The sequence below is a fragment of the Halichoerus grypus genome, chromosome 11, assembly GCF_964656455.1.
Source record: "Halichoerus grypus chromosome 11, mHalGry1.hap1.1, whole genome shotgun sequence".
NCBI lineage: Eukaryota > Metazoa > Chordata > Mammalia > Carnivora > Phocidae > Halichoerus > Halichoerus grypus.
Genome location: NC_135722.1, coordinates 96,777,309 through 96,794,469, shown reverse-complemented (window position 1 = coordinate 96,794,469; position 17,161 = coordinate 96,777,309). Strand labels below are relative to the sequence as shown.

General features: G+C 54.1%; 3 protein-coding genes across 6 annotated transcripts; 1 reads left to right on the top strand and 2 right to left on the bottom strand.

Moving 5' to 3' along the window:
- Window positions 1–1,727: 1,727 nt before the first annotated feature.
- On the top strand, window positions 1,728–9,578 carry HMBS (hydroxymethylbilane synthase). 4 transcript variants are annotated; one of them, XM_036090724.2, is made up of 14 exons: window positions 1,729–1,912; window positions 4,149–4,202; window positions 4,551–4,623; window positions 5,207–5,256; window positions 5,785–5,840; window positions 6,195–6,272; window positions 6,460–6,537; window positions 6,651–6,726; window positions 7,776–7,889; window positions 8,125–8,163; window positions 8,409–8,528; window positions 8,768–8,821; window positions 8,964–9,050; window positions 9,148–9,578. In XM_036090724.2, the coding sequence occupies exons 1-14, from the start codon at window positions 1,880–1,882 to the stop codon at window positions 9,319–9,321; spliced, it is 1,086 nt and encodes a 361-aa protein (XP_035946617.1). In that variant the 5' UTR covers window positions 1,729–1,879; the 3' UTR covers window positions 9,322–9,578. The 4 variants fall into 4 exon arrangements, with proteins under 4 accessions (XP_035946620.1, XP_035946617.1, XP_035946619.1 ...); XM_036090726.2 differs by lacking the exon at window positions 1,729–1,912 and adding an exon at window positions 3,830–3,972; XM_036090725.2 differs by lacking the exon at window positions 1,729–1,912 and adding an exon at window positions 3,830–3,984.
- Window positions 9,579–9,910: 332 nt separating this feature from the next.
- Window positions 9,911–11,695, bottom strand: H2AX (H2A.X variant histone). Its single transcript, XM_036090729.2, has one exon. It carries the CDS (start codon window positions 11,687–11,689, stop codon window positions 10,748–10,750), a length of 942 nt encoding a protein of 313 aa, XP_035946622.1. The 5' UTR covers window positions 11,690–11,695; the 3' UTR covers window positions 9,911–10,747.
- A 300-nt stretch (window positions 11,696–11,995) lies between these two features.
- Window positions 11,996–17,161, bottom strand: DPAGT1 (dolichyl-phosphate N-acetylglucosaminephosphotransferase 1). The gene is made up of 9 exons (XM_036090723.2): window positions 16,225–17,161; window positions 15,775–15,895; window positions 15,395–15,608; window positions 14,998–15,144; window positions 13,877–13,961; window positions 13,329–13,517; window positions 12,928–13,015; window positions 12,613–12,768; window positions 11,996–12,530 (listed from the first exon to the last, which is right to left on the bottom strand). Exons 1-9 carry the CDS (start codon window positions 16,383–16,385, stop codon window positions 12,465–12,467), a joined length of 1,227 nt encoding a protein of 408 aa, XP_035946616.1. The 5' UTR covers window positions 16,386–17,161; the 3' UTR covers window positions 11,996–12,464.

Genomic DNA, 17,161 nt, shown 5'->3' with positions numbered 1-17,161 from the left:
CCTTGAAGACCATGTTGACAGGACCTCATTCCAGTAAGGGATGGGGCCTGTGGGCACCTAGTAGATTTTGATTTACTGAAGAACCTCAGTACCTTTCTGCTCCAAGAGCAGCCTGGATCAAGGCCCCCAAAACAGCACCTGCTCTGCAATCTGGCTGGTCTCTATGGCTCTTGTTTGCACAATGTATTCAAGCAGAAGGCAGACTCTGGTGGGGATCCTGGGGTTTAGGCCTGCCTTCACGATGGTAGATTGGTGTCTTGCTGGATTTAGTACCAGATGATAAACAGGATAAAGGGGCCTTTACTAAAACATTTTTTTTTACCTCTTCTTCAAAGTTGCAAGCTGAAGTTTGTGTTGCTAGGTGTCTGCCTATTATTTGGGTTACACTGCCTGTCAGAAAATTGCTCTGGGGCACCTGAGTGGCTCAGTTGGTTAAGCATCCGACTCTTGGTTTCAGCTCAGATCTTGATCTCAGGGTTATGAGTTCAAACCCTGCATTGTGCTCCAAGCCCAGCATGGAGCCTACCTAAAAAAATTTTAAAAAGGAAAATTGCTCCTGTGGGGTTGCTTAGCCCAAGAAAGTAACTTGGACATTGTGCTTTAGGTAGTATTTAGGAGAGAGAGAGTAGACTATATTTATCGTGGCTAAAAATACAGACTTTGGGTCAGTTGACCCAAGTTTGAATCCTAGTTTGGGGCATCTCTTACCTCCTCTGAGCCTGTTTCTTCATCTGTACGTCAGGAATGAGAACACCTTCCTTGTACAGCTGTTACAAAGGCTGAAGGAGCAAACGGGTGTCTAGTTTGTTTGTTTTTTTTTAAGATTTTATTTATTTGACAGACACAGCGAGAGAGGGAACACAAGCAGGGGGAGTGGGAGAGGGAGAAGCAGGCTTTCCGCCGAGCAGGGAGCCCGATGCGGGGCTCGATCCCAGGACCCTGGGATCATGACCTGAGCCGAAGGCAGATGCTTAACGACTGAGCCACCCAGGCACCCCGGGTGTCTAGTTCTTTTGATAGTGGTTAGCACGTGGGTGCTCAGTACATGGTTATTAATACTGTTAGTGGATAAAGCACTTTTCCTAACACACTTGTTCCCACTAACATAATAATGTGTTGGCATTCGCACTTCAGTTATTTGTCTTTAGGCATGACCTTTGATCTCTGAACCAGTTTCCTCAATTAAAAAGTAGGAATGTTGCCTACTTCAGGGTTGTAGCAGAGCTAAGTTTTAACGGAGCCAGGGAAGCTCCACATAAGTTGCAGTAATTGCTTGTGCTACAGCTAAGGGGATAAAGCTGTAGAATTCCGGGTTGCCAACTTTCTGGAGCATCCTATGTGGAGGTGTCAAATCCAGCCGAAGGAGCGTGGACGTGGCTCAAGGACGCTTTACTTCCAACGCAGCATTTTAGGGTTAATACTCTTCCTCTTGGGCAGGGCTAACTTTGGCTTGACTATCCCTTTGGGTGGTGGTCGGGGGACTGCAGAATTCGCTCTGTGGGTGAATCTGGGGAGCAAATCTTAGTCACTGACCATCGTTATTCTTGATTCAAAACGAGGTGTATGTAAAAAAAAAAAAACAGTAAGGCCCGGGTCTCAAGCCAGGAAGACTGGGGCGGACGGGAGCCCAGCGTCCCCACCAGCCCGGGGGAGTAGGGGCGGTAACAGAAGGGTAAGGTCGTCTCTGTCGCAACGTTCCAATTCCCGCCCCGAGGGTGGTCCTCCCCGAGGGCGGGTGCCGGAAGTGACGCAGAGCGCTGAGTCTGCGGCAGCAGGAGGAGCTCGGACCCGCGTGCACCCGCTGGCCGGGCCCTCCGGCTCCCCCGGCTCCCGGGGGGACTTCGGCGGCAGCCCCCTGACCTACCTCCCGAGCACAGCCATGTCTGGCAACGGCAACGGGGCCGCAACGGCGGTGAGTACTGAGCCGGGGACTCTCGCAACTTCGGCGTTCCGGACTGGCGGTGCAACGATTGGCTCCAGGTTGCCACCCTCCGTCGTCTATTGGTCGGAGCGACTATCCGTCTTTCTTTTTTTTTTTTTGATCAAAACAGTTTTTAAAGGGCCAGTAGCTGGTTGCCCTTAGGAAGGACAGGGGAACTGAGTGAGCGGTGGGGGCGGGGTTAAGAGTGGAGGGATTGTCTGGAACGAAACCTCCATCCCTGCGGGGATCTGGGTGGGGTTCCAACGTGCCTGGCATCCACGGCCCTAGATTTAATGACCCAGCCCAGGAAAGTTCGTCTCCACCAGACAAGGTGCTATTCCCGGGATCCTTTCACACGAGACAGGGCCGAGGCGGGATTCGGCCACCTTGGGAATATGTCCCACTTTGGATCCCAAATCCTCCAACTGCACACAAACATCTTGAAAGTGCGCCTTCTCCCTTTTTTCCCTTTTAGCGGTCACCCAGCCCCAGCCTACTCTCAAGGTCCCCAACTGAGACACACCTTTGCTTTTTCCCTTTTAGCCGTCACCCAGCCCCAGTCTACTGTCAAGGTCCCCAACTGAGACACACGCCTTTGGATTACTATGGTGGGTGGGGCGCCACCCTTGAGTCTTGTCCCTAGCTCGCCGCCCGAGCTCTGGGCTTGTGTAGATGCGAACTACAGCCAGTGGGGGCCTCTGCCAGCGCGAGATAAGAAAGAGATGGGGCAGCTGCTTATTTCCCGACGTCCAGCCTGCTGGCGAGGAGAGGGATTTTTTGCCATTACAGACACTCTTGAGCACTGGACTAGGAGTAGGAAAATCTGGATTCTGGCTCCAGCTCTTTTCCCATTATTAGCTGTGTGACTCTGGGCAAATCATTTCACTTCTCAGTTGCTTCTGTAACATGGTTCCAGAGATACCTGCCCTGTCTACCTGATAGGGTTTTCATGAAGATTAAAAGCAATAGTTCCAGCATGTACATGTTCAATAAATATTTTTTTAATGGAATAAAATATGCTGTGCAGAATCGATGCAATTAAGGGATTGTGTGAACCTAGCAGTTTCTGGGACCTTAGATTCCTTTCTGTGGGCTCCCAGTGGCTCAGAATTTTAGTGGCCGTGTTTAGCATTTTAGGCCTGGCCTAATTTGCTCAGGGTCCCTAGGGTTTATTTATGGGAGAACTGATAGCAGTGCAGTAGACTAGGGTCCAGGAGCAGCCAGCTGTCATATCCTCCCAACAACAGAGGACCCAGAGACTTGCCTGCAAAACAACTCCATGGGATGAAGATCTCAGAATAGGGAAAGGTGACATTATGTACAGTGGCTACTGATCTAGAAAGAGATAGGACCTCAGACTGAGGAACGCAGTTCTCCCTGCGTGGCACTGAACACTTTTGTCCAGCGTGCCCTGGCAGGAGGAAGAGGTTTGTCCCTTTGAGTTCCTAGCTTGGTCAACGACGTTCCGCTATTTCTGGTTGGTGAGACCAGAGGCGGCACTCTAGGGGAATGGACGTTAGGCAGCTTAGCCTTTTAAGTCTCGTAGAACATCTGAGGCAGAAAATACTGGAGTCGCAACCTCTTCATTTTATAGATGAACAGATCGTGATGAGAGGCTGTGCTAAAGGTCAGCCTGCCAAGAGGCTGAGCAGGACTCTCCGTAGGATCTGTTGACCGTAGTCCTTTATATGTGCAGTCCCGCCGGGTTAGGGGGTCCCTGCTGTGGCAGCTGTGGGGTTGCATTGGCATCCAGGTGACAGCACAGCAGTGCCTGCCGTATTGTGGATACTGAACTTGTCCTCGGTGACTCAGCGCACGTTCTCTTGTGGCCCCAGCTGCCCTGCCCCTGTCTGCTGCGGGACCCACCCTCCCTGTAGCCAGGCTGATGGGCCTTATCTCTTTACACACCCGGCTCTGTGCAGCACTCCCCCAGCCTTAGCCAGGATGGGCCTCCGGGCGCAGTGTCCAGTTATTAAAGCAAGAGCAACGGCGGGTCCTGCTAGCGCTTCCCTCAGGTCTCTGTTTCTCTGGATCTGCGAGGAGGGCAGAAGGTACTGAGGAAGGTAAAGGGACCAGTCCTGGAGGATTTCCCCACATCAAGGCTCAGCAGGCCGCAGGCCAGGGGCTGAGGTTCTTTTCTTCCAAGCCACTGATTCTGGTTCTTGGACTAGGTGTTGAGGAACACGAGGAACAGAGGGGACTGTGACTTGGGGATTTTTTTCTGCAGGAAGAAAACGGCCCAAAGATGAGAGTGATTCGTGTGGGTACCCGAAAGAGCCAGGTGAGTACAGTCACCGGGCAGAGGAAGTTTGTGGGAAGAGTTCTGTGCTCACGGTATCACAAGTTGGGGGGCCTAGAGGGTTAGTTCCCAGGACCTCGGAAATGGAAGATAAATGGGGTGGCTGGGTGTTAAATCCCATGAAGAATGGCATGTTGCATTCTGTGGAGAGAGAGTCTGGGCAAGCTGTTGGGGTGCAGAGGGCTCCCAGACCAGACCCCTCTCCTTCCTAGGTGGACATTCAAACCCTCTCTGAATTCCAGTTTCTTCAGTATGTCCCTAACCCTGTGAGGGTGTGAGCTCAGGGCAGTGCCAGGGGAGGATAGGACTAATCGGAATGTTTGTCCCCAGCTGGCTCGCATACAGACAGACAGTGTGGTGGCAATGCTGAAAGCCTTCTACCCAGGTCTGCAGTTCGAAATTGGTGAGTTTTCTGGACAGGACGGGAAGCTAATGGGAAGAAGCTCTTCCCCACCCGGGTTGGGGGGGCGCAAACACAGCATTTCTGGCTTTCCCTAGGCTCAAAGCTTCATCCCATTGCCTCCGATTTTTTTTTTTTTTAAGATTTTATTTATTTATTTGACGTGAGAGAGAGAGCACAAGCAGGGGAAGTGGCAGGCAGAGGGAGAGGGAGAAGCAGGCCCACCTGCAGAGCAGGGGATCATGACCCCAGGATCATGACCTGAGCTGAAGGCAGACGCTTAACCAACTGAGCCATGCAGGCACCCCTCCTCTGAGAATTCTTGGCTGTCCCCAGTTTGGAGGGCCATTTCCTCCTCTGAATACTTCCAGCTCTTGACTCGCTGGGCCAGCCTGGCATTTAACATCTTCTGCTTTGGGTCTTTTTATCGGTGTGTCTAGTCTTCCTGCTAGCTCATTACATTCCCAGAGGGCAGGGATTGGGGTGTATGTGCCTCTGTATCCACTAGAAGTCTTAGCACAGTGCTGGGCTCAGGAGGGGCTCAGGAAATGCTGATCAGTGAGCACCTGATTGGTTCTCTCCTCAGTCGCTATGTCCACCACAGGGGACAAGATTCTTGATACTGCGCTTTCTAAGGTAACATATTCCCCCCCAATCCTTTTCCCTCCCTCCTCTTTCCTCCCCCCAAGAGATTCACTGTGGGGCTCTTTCTTTTTTATTTTTATTTTTCTATTGTTATTATTTTTAAAGATTTTATTTATTTGAGAGAGAGAGACAGAGAGTGCGAGAGAGCACACAAGGGAAAGGCAGAGGCAGAGGGAGAAGCAGGTTCCCCGCTCAGCACGGAGCCCGATGCAGGGCTTGATCCCAGGACCCGGGGATCATGACCTGAGTGGAAGGCAGACACTTAACCAAGTGAGCCACCCAAGCGCCCCTTATTTTTTATTTTTAAAGATTTTATTTATTTATTTGAAGTGGGGGGAGGGAGGGAGCACAGTGGGTGGGAACGGCAGAGGGAGAGGGAGAAGCAGACTTCCTCCCTGAGCAGAGAGCCCAACATGGGGCTCGATCCCAGGACCCTGGGATCATTACCCAAGCTGCAGGCAGCCGCTTAACCGACTGAGCCACCCAGGCGCCCCTCTGAGGCTCTTTCTTGACTGGCAGATTGGAGAGAAGAGCCTGTTTACCAAGGAGCTGGAACATGCACTGGAGAAGAATGAGTAAGTGAAACACAGTTCTTACTCATCTCTTGCTAGGACCCCTGTGCACATCAGACCTGGTTATCAGCTAGACCATGGGGCTTCAACCTTTGGGTAGGCTAGAGGGAGGCTCATATGTGGGTTTCTCAGGCCTCAGAAAAGGAGAGTGTCCTGGTTCTGAGCCATCTGGCTGCCTGGAAGGCAGGATTGACTGGGGGAGGGGGACAGAAGGGAGGGTGCAGGGCTCAGGGTCCTGAGGTCCTGGCAGGCCCGCTTCCTAGCAGACCACTGACGTACAGGTGGGCATAGGTGGAGGAGGGGTGGGGGCCTGCTGCTGGGATTCCTTCTCCTTGCCTCCCTCTTCCATCTCTCTAGAGTGGACCTGGTTGTTCACTCCCTGAAGGACCTGCCCACCGTGCTTCCCCCTGGCTTCACCATTGGAGCTGTCTGCAAGTAAGAACCATGCAAGTCGGGCATGGGCAGGGGGAGGCATCCTGTTAACCTCTACTTTTCCCTCTGGGACTCTGCCCTCTGCCTCTAGGGAACCGAGAACATGCCAGTTAGTTGGTTATGGAGAGAGCCTGGACGTGACCTGCACTGAGATCTCTTCCTCATTCTTTGACTTTCCCTCTGTCTCCAGGCGGGAGAACCCCTATGATGCTGTTGTCTTTCACCCAAAATTTGTTGGGAAAACCTTAGAAACCTTGCCAGAGAAGAGGTGAGTGGGGCCTGGATAGGCATCCTGGTGGGACATGCACAGAAGGTGGAGGGCTGGGAGGAAGAGGAGGAAATCTCGGGTTAAATCTCACTTTAAACCCTCTCTCTGAGCAGTGTGGTGGGAACCAGCTCCCTGCGGAGAGCGGCCCAGCTGCAGAGAAAGTTCCCACACCTGGAGTTCAAGAGCATTGTATCCTTTCCGAGGAGGGAGGGGGCAGTAGCCAAGGAGGAAGGCGGGGTCCAGAGGGTTCAGGGAGTCATGAGAGCGAAAGGAGCTTCCAGAGGAAGTGGACACGGGCCAACGGAATGTCTGTCCTCCAGTGTCTGCCCTATTCATCCATCCACCCATCCATCCATCCATTCATAATCCTTTCATATTTTCTTAGCCCCAGGCCAGTGCCTGGCACTAGGGATAATGGTGAGCAAGACCAACGTTGTCCTTGCTTATAGAGTTTTACATTTTTGTTCTGGAGACAAATGAGCATTGATAATACAGAGTGATACTAAACAGTGATTACTTGGGAAGGGGGGAGGTGGAGGGTGCTTCCATTTTTATTTCATATTCTATTATATTTTGATATTCTAAACATATCGAATGTTTTATAAAGCTAATTTTCAAAATAGTATGTGTTAAGCACTCCCGTGCACAAAGTAGGGAATTCTCTGGAAGCTTCTAGCTGGAACATCTATAAGCACAGACTTGGGGGTCAGGGAATGCTTCTCAGAGGTCTTGTAACCTTGGGCGAGTTAGTTAACTTCTCTGTATCATTTTCCTCATCTGTAAAATGGAAATAATTAGACCTACCTCACTGGGTTGTGAAAATTAAATAGGAGTATGTAAAGCACTTTCTTTTATTTTATATTTTTAAGGATTTTATTTATTTGCCAGAGAGAGAGAAAGAAACAAAAAGCACAGCAGGGGGAGCAGCAGGCAGAGAGAGAAGCAGGCTTCCCACCGAGCAGGGATCCCGTCACGGGGCTCCATCCCAGGGCCCTGGGATCATGACCTGAGCCGAAGGCAGACGCTTAGCCGACTGAGCCACCTGGGCGTCCCTGTAAAGCACTTTCAATTAGTGTCTGGTGTGTAGCCATCAAGTGTGAGTAATTAAGTTAATGTTAGCTGTAATCGGTAAGCAGAAGACCAGAGGGGAGCTGTTAGATACAGAAAGACTCAGGCAGGGGGAGCAGTGTGAGGTTCCAGACTGCCCAGTGCTTGTGGTCCTTAGCATCCCTGCACAGCGGGGAAACCTCAACACGCGGCTGCGGAAGCTGGATGAACTGCAGGAGTTCAGTGCCATCATCCTGGCCACCGCTGGCCTGCAGCGCATGGGTTGGCAGCACCGGGTGGGGCAGGTAGGGGCTGTCCCTGTTCCGTCCCCAGTTAACCTTCCTCCTTTTCCTGCCTGTATTCTCTTTCCGAACATCCTGCTTCTAACGGTATAGGCTGGACATGGGCCCCAGGCTGGGAAGATGGGGGGTCAAAGGCCAGACTCCCACTAGGCTTTCTGTGTGATAGGGAAGCCCCCTCTCACTACTGTCTGCTTTCAGGCACCCCCATCTTTACCCTTCTGTCTGTCTGCCCCTGCAGATCCTACACCCAGAGGAATGCATGTATGCTGTGGGTCAGGTATGTTTGACTAGGGAAGCCATGTGTTGATGTGCCCTTTCTTTTGTTCTCAACCAAAAAGCCGGTCTCATAACCTTCTGCATCTCCTTCTCCCGGCATAAACATTTCTAAGGAGGGGCAGGCCTTGGGAGGCTTCTGGGCTAAAAGGGATCCTGGGGAGCAGGTGGAGGTGGGCTGGTTCCCGTCCTTACCTCCATTGGTTGGGGAAAGATTAGGCCTGATGTCTTAGGCTGTTTTTCCATCAGGGGGCCCTGGGCGTGGAAGTCCGAGCCAGTGACCAGGACATGCTGGATCTGGTGGGTGTGTTGCATGATCCGGAGACTCTGCTTCGCTGCATTGCTGAGCGAGCCTTCCTGAGGCACCTGGTAGGGTCCATGTTCCACCTGTGGAGGGGTGGGGACTTGAGTTGGGAATAGTCGACGGGAGATTTCTCATATTAATGCTCTCATTTAGAGGTAACTCATTCTTGAATGTATGGACAGGCCCCAGGTCTGGGCCCCTGCCTCTGTTTCCGTTATGTCTTCAGGGGTGTCTCTATCTCTGCGGGCTCTGGCCACACGGTGGTGGGGAGTCCCTGGTTCACAGGGAGAACTTCTCATTGCAGGAAGGAGGCTGCAGTGTGCCCGTGGCAGTCCATACAGCTATGAAGGATGGGCAAGTAAGCAGGGGAGGCTGGGTGGGAAGGCACGTAAGGGAGCACCGTGATGTGTTCCTGTGCCTCTCGAGTTGCCCGCAAAAAGAGCCCGGGTTACTAAGCAGTTCTCTCCGAATATGCTGAGGTGACCCGTTTCCTTTGCCAGCTGTACCTGACTGGAGGAGTCTGGAGTCTAGACGGCTCAGATAGCATGCAAGAGACCATGCAGGCCACCATCCGTGTCACTGCCCAGGTGCCAAAGCTGGAGAGTGAGGGAGAGGGTGAGAAACAAACCTGCCTTTTACCTCCTTTTTCGTGCTCACCAGATCCCACCTCCCTCCCTCACCTAGCATGAAGATGGTCCCGAGGATGATCCACAGCTGGTGGGGATCACTGCGCGGAATATTCCACGAGAAGCCCAGCTGGCTGCTGAGAACCTGGGCATCAGCTTGGCCAGTTTGTTGCTGAACAAAGGAGCCAAGAACATACTGGATGTTGCCCGGCAGCTTAACGATGCCCACTAACTGGTCTGTGGGGCGCAGGTGCCTGGGTCCTATTGTCCAGTGCCTACCTCCCAGCCCTCAGTGCCCCATCCTCACTGCTACCTGGTGAGTGATTCCCCCAGGGATTGAACTGCAAGGGCAGAGACTTACCTCACTTTGGGGCTGTGGGGAGTGCCTTGCCTCTGCGGTAGGTGGGGGTTTCATCTCTTTAGAGAAAAAGTTCAAACCACGGCCTTTGAATGTAACCACCTCAACTAATAAACCAGCTCTGAAGGTGACTTTGTTTTTGGTGAGGTTGCAGGAAAGATAAGGACAGACACAAAGCCTGTACTCTTTACTTCAGAGGCTGGGACCTCTGTGCAAAGTTCTCCTGGAATGTTCTTTGTTCTTGCCACAGCAGTTCTCATTTCAAACAACAAACGGTCTCCCAGGAAAGAGCGGTGATCGGAGAAACCTAGGACTTGCCCCTCTCCAGCTAACCCGTATGGATATTAGATAGGTGGGCCATGTATCAGAGTCCCCCCCCCCCCACCCCCGACCCCCACCCCCTCAGGATAGGAGTCTACAAAGTCAGTGCTACAACTGTTACAGAATGACCACAGACACTGCGTTTTTTTAAAAAAACAATCCTTTAATAAACAAAATTAGTCCATCTGAAACTCCCCAATACGTAAGGTACTAGTCTTGGATGGGTTGTAGCTGCAAAATTCCAGTTCCGAAGCAATCGGAGGCTCAGTGCAGACAGGGACGAACGGGCCGGTGCTGGTACGGAGGGAGGTGCGTGGCCCGCGGAGGAGTCGCCCGAAGGGAAGTGGGGCGAGCGGCGGGGCCCGAGGGCCCGGCTGCGGTCACCGCGGGCGCGCGCGCACACCTCCTGCGGTCCCCACGGCCCGCAAGCCCGGGTCCCCGCCCCTCCCCCGCCGCGGCCGGGGCGGCAGTCCCCGCAGAACCGTCCGGCCCGCGGGTGCAGACGGCGGGACCCGGGGGGAAGGGGGGGCGGCGGCGCCAGGGCGAACAGTGATCGGTTCTTCCCGCACCGCGTCTGGAGAGTCTCGGCCCGAGCACCAAGCCGGAGCTCCCCGGCCCCGGCGCGCACCTCAGCCCTGCGTCAGAGCGGCGAGCGGGTCTTCCAGGGGGCGCCGCGGCCTCCCCGCCGCCCATCGGCGGCTCCGGGGCCCGGGCGGCTGAGTCACGGGCGCCCTGGCGCCCGGGCCTCTGCGCCAGGCGAGCGGGGCCGCCCCCCGGCCGGGCGGCAGCGGGAGCGAGGGCCGGCGAGCCCGCGCGGGGGAGGGGCGGCGGCGGCGGCGACGACGCGGGAGGGGGGAGCCGAGCGCCGCGGCCGCCCGCCCCGAGCCCGACGTGGCTCAGCTCTTTCCGTGAGGGCGGTGGTGGCCCTTAAAAGGGCCTTTGTGGTGGCATGGTGGGCCGGCTGCGGCGCGGGCGCCCCTCAGTACTCCTGAGAGGCCTGGGTGGCCTTCTTGCCGCCCGCGGGCGCCTTCGGCCCCACGGTGGCGCTGGTCTTCTTGGGCAGCAGCACGGCCTGGATGTTGGGCAGGACGCCTCCCTGGGCGATCGTCACGCCGCCCAGCAGCTTGTTGAGCTCCTCGTCGTTGCGGATGGCCAGCTGCAGGTGGCGGGGGATGATCCGCGTCTTCTTGTTGTCGCGGGCCGCGTTGCCCGCCAGCTCCAGGATCTCCGCGGTGAGGTACTCGAGCACCGCCGCCAGGTACACGGGCGCGCCGGCGCCGACCCGCTCGGCGTAGTGGCCCTTCCGCAGCAGCCGGTGCACGCGGCCCACTGGGAACTGGAGGCCGGCGCGCGACGAGCGTGATTTGGCCTTGGCGCGGGCCTTGCCGCCGGTCTTGCCGCGGCCCGACATGCTGCGCGAGGTAGCAGAGCGGTGAAGAGGGACGCCTCGAAGGGGGCCAACGGAGAGCTGCCCGCCGCAGTCCAACTGCTGCCGCGCGCGCCCAGGGGCCGCCCTTATAAGCCCCCAGGGCACACCTCCGCGCCCTCCTGATTGGCTCTTTTCTCGAATACCCGCCTCCGGTTGGTTGCAGTTAACCCTTCCGTGACGCGCCACGGCTGAGGGAGCGCGCCCGCCGATTGGTCCGATTTGAAAACCTTTTGCCCGGGGAAAAAGGCGAGGAGGAGCGGTAGCACGCAGCCAGCCCACCACTCCCTGAGGTAGCCAATCCAGGTGAAGGGCGCCAGATTTAAATGCTACAGCTGGAGACCAGAACCGGAAGACAAAGAGGGTGGAGTCTGAGCCACCTCTGGAGCCTCTGGGAAATCTGTGAGGGCCTAGGATTTTTAAAGGAAAGGGGTCAACGCCACTGCCTCCCCTTCCAGGTCTGGTCCCTCTCTTCGCCTTTCTCCCTCCTCCCATCCTGCAAAGGGAAAGTGAAAAGGGGAAGAAACGGGATCCCCTCCCCCTGTCCCCCCCCCCCCCCCCGCAATTCTGTCCCACACCAGACAAAGGTAACTCCAATCTTATGGCCCTCCCTGCCACCGAAGCATGAGGATTTCAGTATTTATTCAACACGTTCTGTCTGGTCGCAGTTCTGTTCCCTTCTTGCTACAAGGAGCCTGCTGTACTGAAAGAAAAAGGACCTCTTGGAGGAGCTGCCTCCACCAACCCTCCCAAATCTACCCTAAGATGCCCATATAGGAGATGTACCTACAGGAACAACAATAAGAAAAAGACAACACTTTATTGTCACCACTGGGAGCACCTGGCCCCCCAGTCTGCTCTTACTAATCAGAATACTTAATTTATAGTCAAATATCAAGTGATTTTTCGAGCCTGTGTCCCTATCCCCAGCAAGGGCTCTATCCCCAGGCCCAACATATTCCTCGAGAGTCCGAGTCGTGGATAACTGCATAAAAGTGGCAGTATCCCACCTCAGGAGGCTGCAAAGACGAGACGGGACGGAGAGGGAGAGTGGCAAGTTGAAGTGGCAAAGTCCAATCAACAGTCAGTAGAGGGCAAGACAGGCCCAGGGTGTCGATAATCACAGCGGAATGGAATCACTAAGTACAAAATCTGGGGGAGAATAAGAGGTGGGAGAGGCCTGGGCCAGGAGGCATTCCTGGTCAGGAAAGAGGTCGGCCTGAGTCAGGAACCCTGCAGACTGTGCGGTAAAGGGCAAGGACCGGGGGACTCAGACATCGTAGAAGAGCCGGACAAGCTGGTACCGAATGGAGAAGGTGACCGCACTGCCAAGGATCTGTGAGGGGAAACACACTAGGATCAGAATCATGGAGAAAGGCAGACAGGGAGCTGTATGTAGAGCCCTTCCCCGACCACACCTGGAGCAGCAGCAGGAGCAGAGTCAGGTTTCTCTCATGCATGGGCCCGACGACCTTAAGGAGCAAGTTGATGAGGGTCATGTTGTTACACTCCGTGAAGGCACCATCCTCATGCTCGCTCTGGCGCACCGTCACTAGCTGGAGACTGTCTGCTACCTGGAGGGGCCAGAGGTGGAGAGAACTTCAACTCTGCTTCAGCAATGGGGATCTGCTTCGTGCTTCCAAACTCCCCTTGGATCTGATACAGGCCCAGGATCCCCGGTCCCTGAATTCCCGATGACGGCCTAGAGCCTTACCTCCTTGTTACCCTGTTACCTTTAGAATAAAGGTGCCCAAGAAAGAGAGGTTCTTGGTCTTGAACTTGGAATAGCTCATCTCCAGTTTGCCTGTCTTGGTATTGAGTCTGCAGGGGGAAGAGAGCTTTATGTGACGGGGCCACTATTCCAAGAACTCTCCTCACTGCGGTCAGTTAATAGAAAGAGCACTGAACATGGCATCAAACAACCTAAGATCTATTTCTGGCTCTGCTTACTACTGTGTGATCAGAGCTGATTAGATTATGTAGGTGAATGTGCTCTGTAATTTCTAAGGGCTAACCACGTGGAAAGAGCCCTTCTTTGGGCCCACTCCCTTTGCACAGCAGATGTGTAAGGCTGGCTTTACGCATCCCAAGTGAAAAAGCTACGATGTCCCTTTCAAGCCCCAAAAGTGGCTACCTGGGAATACGGTGGCGAGGGCAGGGTATGATATGCAGGAGCTGAGGCAGTGAGTAGAGGAAGTTGAACACCTGGGGCATGAAGAAGAGTAGCATGGTCTTGCTGAAGTGTCCCAAGATGCCCACCACGGCAAAGGTCATGCCAGCAAAGTAACAGAAGGTATCTCCCACAAACACCCGTGACGGGTACCTGTGTGGGGGAGAGGATCTGAGCCAGTGGCAGGAGGCACTATCCATCTTTTCTCTCACGTTACACTTCCTGGGCCCTGGGCTAGCCCTGACTCTAGTTCTGGCCCAGAGGAGACTGTGGCTCTTCCAGCAACTGTCCAGGACCCAAGGCCCTGCATTCATCTCTTCCTGGGGGCTCCACAGCACTTGTCCCTAACTGCGACTGGGCTGAAAGCAATTGAAGAATATTACCAACTAGAGACCCAGAAAATACTCAACGTAGGTGTGCGTAGGTTTAGCCTCTCCAGGAGTTGGGTCATGACCAGGACCATACTCATTCTATGATCACATAGTTATCCCCCTAGCCACAGGCCCACTTACCAGTTATGGTAGAGCAATCCCAAGGTGGTGAAAAAAAAGGGTATCATGAAGTAGAGGGAAAAGACATGATCATCCCGATAATCACCTTTGGAAGCAAGGGAAAAAGAAAGAAGGAAAAGTTGATAGGTGCTTCCCCTGCATACCTGGGTCCTATTTTTGTCTCTAAGTTCTGTCCCAAGCTGTACTCTCCACCTCTTCCAAGTCACATTCAAGAACTCACCACCCTTTTTGTGTCACCCAGGCAATTCCTAATATTCCACCTTATTCACGAAGCCTTCCTAAATGAGTTACTGTCTTCAATTTGGTTTAGATCAGTCAGACCTAGGTTTGAATACCAGATTTACGTCCTGTGTGACCTCAATCATGACACATTTAAATTCTCTAGCCCTCAGTTTCCTCAACTACAAAATACGGTTCACGAGAACCCCTGCCACATGTTACAAAGTTCAAATGAGATAATGCTCACTAAAGTGGTTAGTTTTAATAAACACTGATATCAGTGCTTATCAGCCAAAGACCACCAGAAACACACAAGCAGTCAAAGCTGGGTTTACTGACTTGTAACAAGGGAGACACTAGAGACCACACATTATAGGCAACCATGGGATGCCTTAGTAAGGGGGTATTAGGAGGATGTGTTATAGGATTCGTTTTAAGTAATTTTGGGGAGAAAGCAAGGAGGTGGAGTTTTGCCCTAGACTGGGTGCAGTCAGTCAAAGTAATTCTATGACTGAGCATCTTAGTTTTGTCTAAAAAGTAGGAGGAACTGAGTTATCAGAAGGAAGCAGCAATTGCTCACGTTAGCCAGAAGAGGGAGACCTTAGTCATTTTTGAGGGATGCACAAAATGCGGTTCTACCTGAGTTGGTTTTACTATCGTGGTCATAGAGTGACCCTGTCTGACTTGGAAGTTCTGTGAAATTGTTTACGTTCCATAGAAGACCATGGCCTACCTATTAGTGCCAATCCAGGTAAAAATGACAGGGCTGCTATTTTTCTTTCTTACATTTAACAAATCTTAATATATCGCTTTTTTTCCCCCCAAACTCCCCAAAGCCAGGTATCAGGCAACTTCCTTAACACTCAGACTTCTCTTCTCTCCCTCCTCCTAATCCCACCTACCTTCCAGCTCCACCAGATTGAAGACGATGATGGAAGCAGCAATGACTAGTGACTGGCCAGCCTCTAGGCCATTAATTCCTGCTAGGATATTGATAGCATTGGTACAGAACACTGCCAGCAGCCCCATGTAGACATAGTACAGGATCCCTGGGGGAAGAAGACGGTAAAAAGTGTGTACCATTGAAATGAGGACTTAAGGATATTCTGCTGAGAAAAGTGGTGGGGACAGAGGATCAGACGAAGGACCAACAGAAAGGATCTGAGAAGACATAGGGACAAGTCAGGGACACTTGGAGGAGAATCTGGAGCACCAGGAATGATGCTCTGCTAGATATCTCCCAGGGTAAGGGTGCCCTGAAGTAGGGGCCACAGGGGCAGCAGTGGCAGGGCTACTCACCCAAGTCCAGATGGAGGCCAAGAATCGGCCGGAAAGGCTTGGGCACCACAATGGTCGTGTTGCCAAAGTTGGTGAAATAGACCATGAGAAGAGGTAATGAGGCAGCTGTAGGCAGCAGCAGCTTATGGCGCCAGCGCAGATTCAGTACATCGTCCGCAAAGCCCAGGAAAATCATGCAGCAGATGGCAAGGAGCGCACCTATCAGGGCCACAAACTGGGGGAGGCTCGGGCAGGTCACAGCTCAAGCCTACGCCCACTTCACCTTTCAAAAATACCTGTCTTTTCCCTGGATCCTCAGCCCCTCCACCCAAACAACCCCAACTTTCTCAGGTAGCTCCCAGACCCCGGCCACAAGCAACCTCCCCCACTCACCCACTTACTTCATGGTGCGGGAAGGCTTTACACCGCTCCTCCATAAAGCAGTTCAGGAAAGGGAAAGGGATGAAGCAGAAGAGGATGATAAGGAAAACAGCACCGCTGATCACTCCCTGGGACTCTGGGCTGTGGCCCAGCAGCAAAGGGAGGGGGCGGAGGGAGAGGAAAGGGGGCGTGGTCACTCACTAGAGCAGGCACTACAGCCATCTAATGGGGAAAGGGGGGGTGGGGAAGGGCACCAGTGCTGGAGTCCCCGATGCACCTGAGGGTCCCCTCAACCACAACATCCCTTCCCAATGTTAGCCAGTGCTGCCCTTCATCTCCCAGAGCCCGGAGCTGTCTGCGGAGTTAGGGCTCCTTCTCCGCGGGGTCAGGCACCCCAGTTCCCGCCCTTGCCCTGCCGGCCCCTTCCTCTGCCCTTGCCTCCCGCCCGGGACCCGGGTGCCACCGCTCACATTTGCTGCCGGCCGGTTTTGTTGAGGTCCTGGCCACAGAGGTGCGCGGCGATGAAGTGGCCACGGAAGGCGGGGATGAGGGTGACCGTGGCCACAAATCCCAGCAGCGAGCCGATCAAATTCACCAGCAGCGGCATTGGCAACGCCGGGAAGGCCCACATGATCAGCCGGGGGCCCCGCTCGGCCACCTCCTCAGCTAATGGACAAGCTGGGCAGAAGCCCTGAGCCCCCAGCAGGGAGGAGGGGCCGCTCCCCACAGGCTGGGTCTTCCCCCAACAGCCTGAGCGAAGCCCAACAACTCCGACTTGAGCCGCCCTCAGGACTCCCGCGAGCCTCTATAGCGCAACCTCGGCGGTGCCCCCACGGCACTTGCATACCCACTGTTTCCTCCCGGATCTTGTTCGCAGAGCAACCAGCGTCGTGGAAGGCGGCGGCGGCCATTTTTAATACAGGCACGTAGCGCGGGGGACACAAATGTTCCTTTAAACTGCGTCCTTTATTTGAGAGTTTTCACCACGACGGTAGTGGCAAAACAATTAAAGACACACAAACAAAAGCGGATACTTTCCTAACGCCGTATTAAAGATGCAAAGCCCAAAGCGGAAAAACGCCTTGCCCGGTTCCAAGATGAACACCTCCTTGTCCCACGTGTCTGACGCCGCTTACTCTGGGTTCCACGTCAGGTTAGGGCCGCGGGCCGCAGCAGGTCACGTTTAAAGGGCCAGGACCCCGCGTTTCCTCGGGGGAGCCTCTGGAGCCGGGAAGATGGCTCCTGGAGGCAACGGGGAGGGCAGGAGGGACGAGGATGAGGAGCCGCTCCCGCGGCGGGAAGAAAACCTGTTGCCAACCTAGTCGGAAGTCAAGATAAACGCAGCTTAGTTCCCGGGAACGCAGCTCCAGTTCGGAAGCTGCCGTAAATTCTAAAGCCTGGGCACTT

What these genes read in the sequence shown, in the direction of transcription:
- HMBS (XM_036090724.2), top strand. Translation starts at nt 1,880, where the DNA reads ATGTCTGGCAACGGCAACGGGGCCGCAACGGCG. An exon ending in GCAACGGGGCCGCAACGGCG is followed by an intron (nt 1,913 to 4,148) that starts GTGAGTACTGAG and finishes TTTTTTCTGCAG; the next exon opens with GAAGAAAACGGCCCAAAGAT. An exon ending in AGGTCTGCAGTTCGAAATTG is followed by an intron (nt 4,624 to 5,206) that starts GTGAGTTTTCTG and finishes TTCTCTCCTCAG; the next exon opens with TCGCTATGTCCACCACAGGG.
- H2AX (XM_036090729.2), bottom strand. Translation starts at nt 11,689, where the DNA reads ATGGGAGGAGGGAGAAAGGCGAAGAGAGGGACCAGACCTGGAAGGGGA.
- DPAGT1 (XM_036090723.2), bottom strand. Translation starts at nt 16,385, where the DNA reads ATGTGGGCCTTCCCGGCGTTGCCAATGCCGCTGCTGGTGAATTTGATC. An exon ending in TGGCCTCCATCTGGACTTGG is followed by an intron (nt 15,145 to 15,394) that starts GTGAGTAGCCCT and finishes TTCTTCCCCCAG; the next exon opens with GGATCCTGTACTATGTCTAC. An exon ending in GGATTGCTCTACCATAACTG is followed by an intron (nt 13,518 to 13,876) that starts GTAAGTGGGCCT and finishes TCCCCCACACAG; the next exon opens with GTACCCGTCACGGGTGTTTG.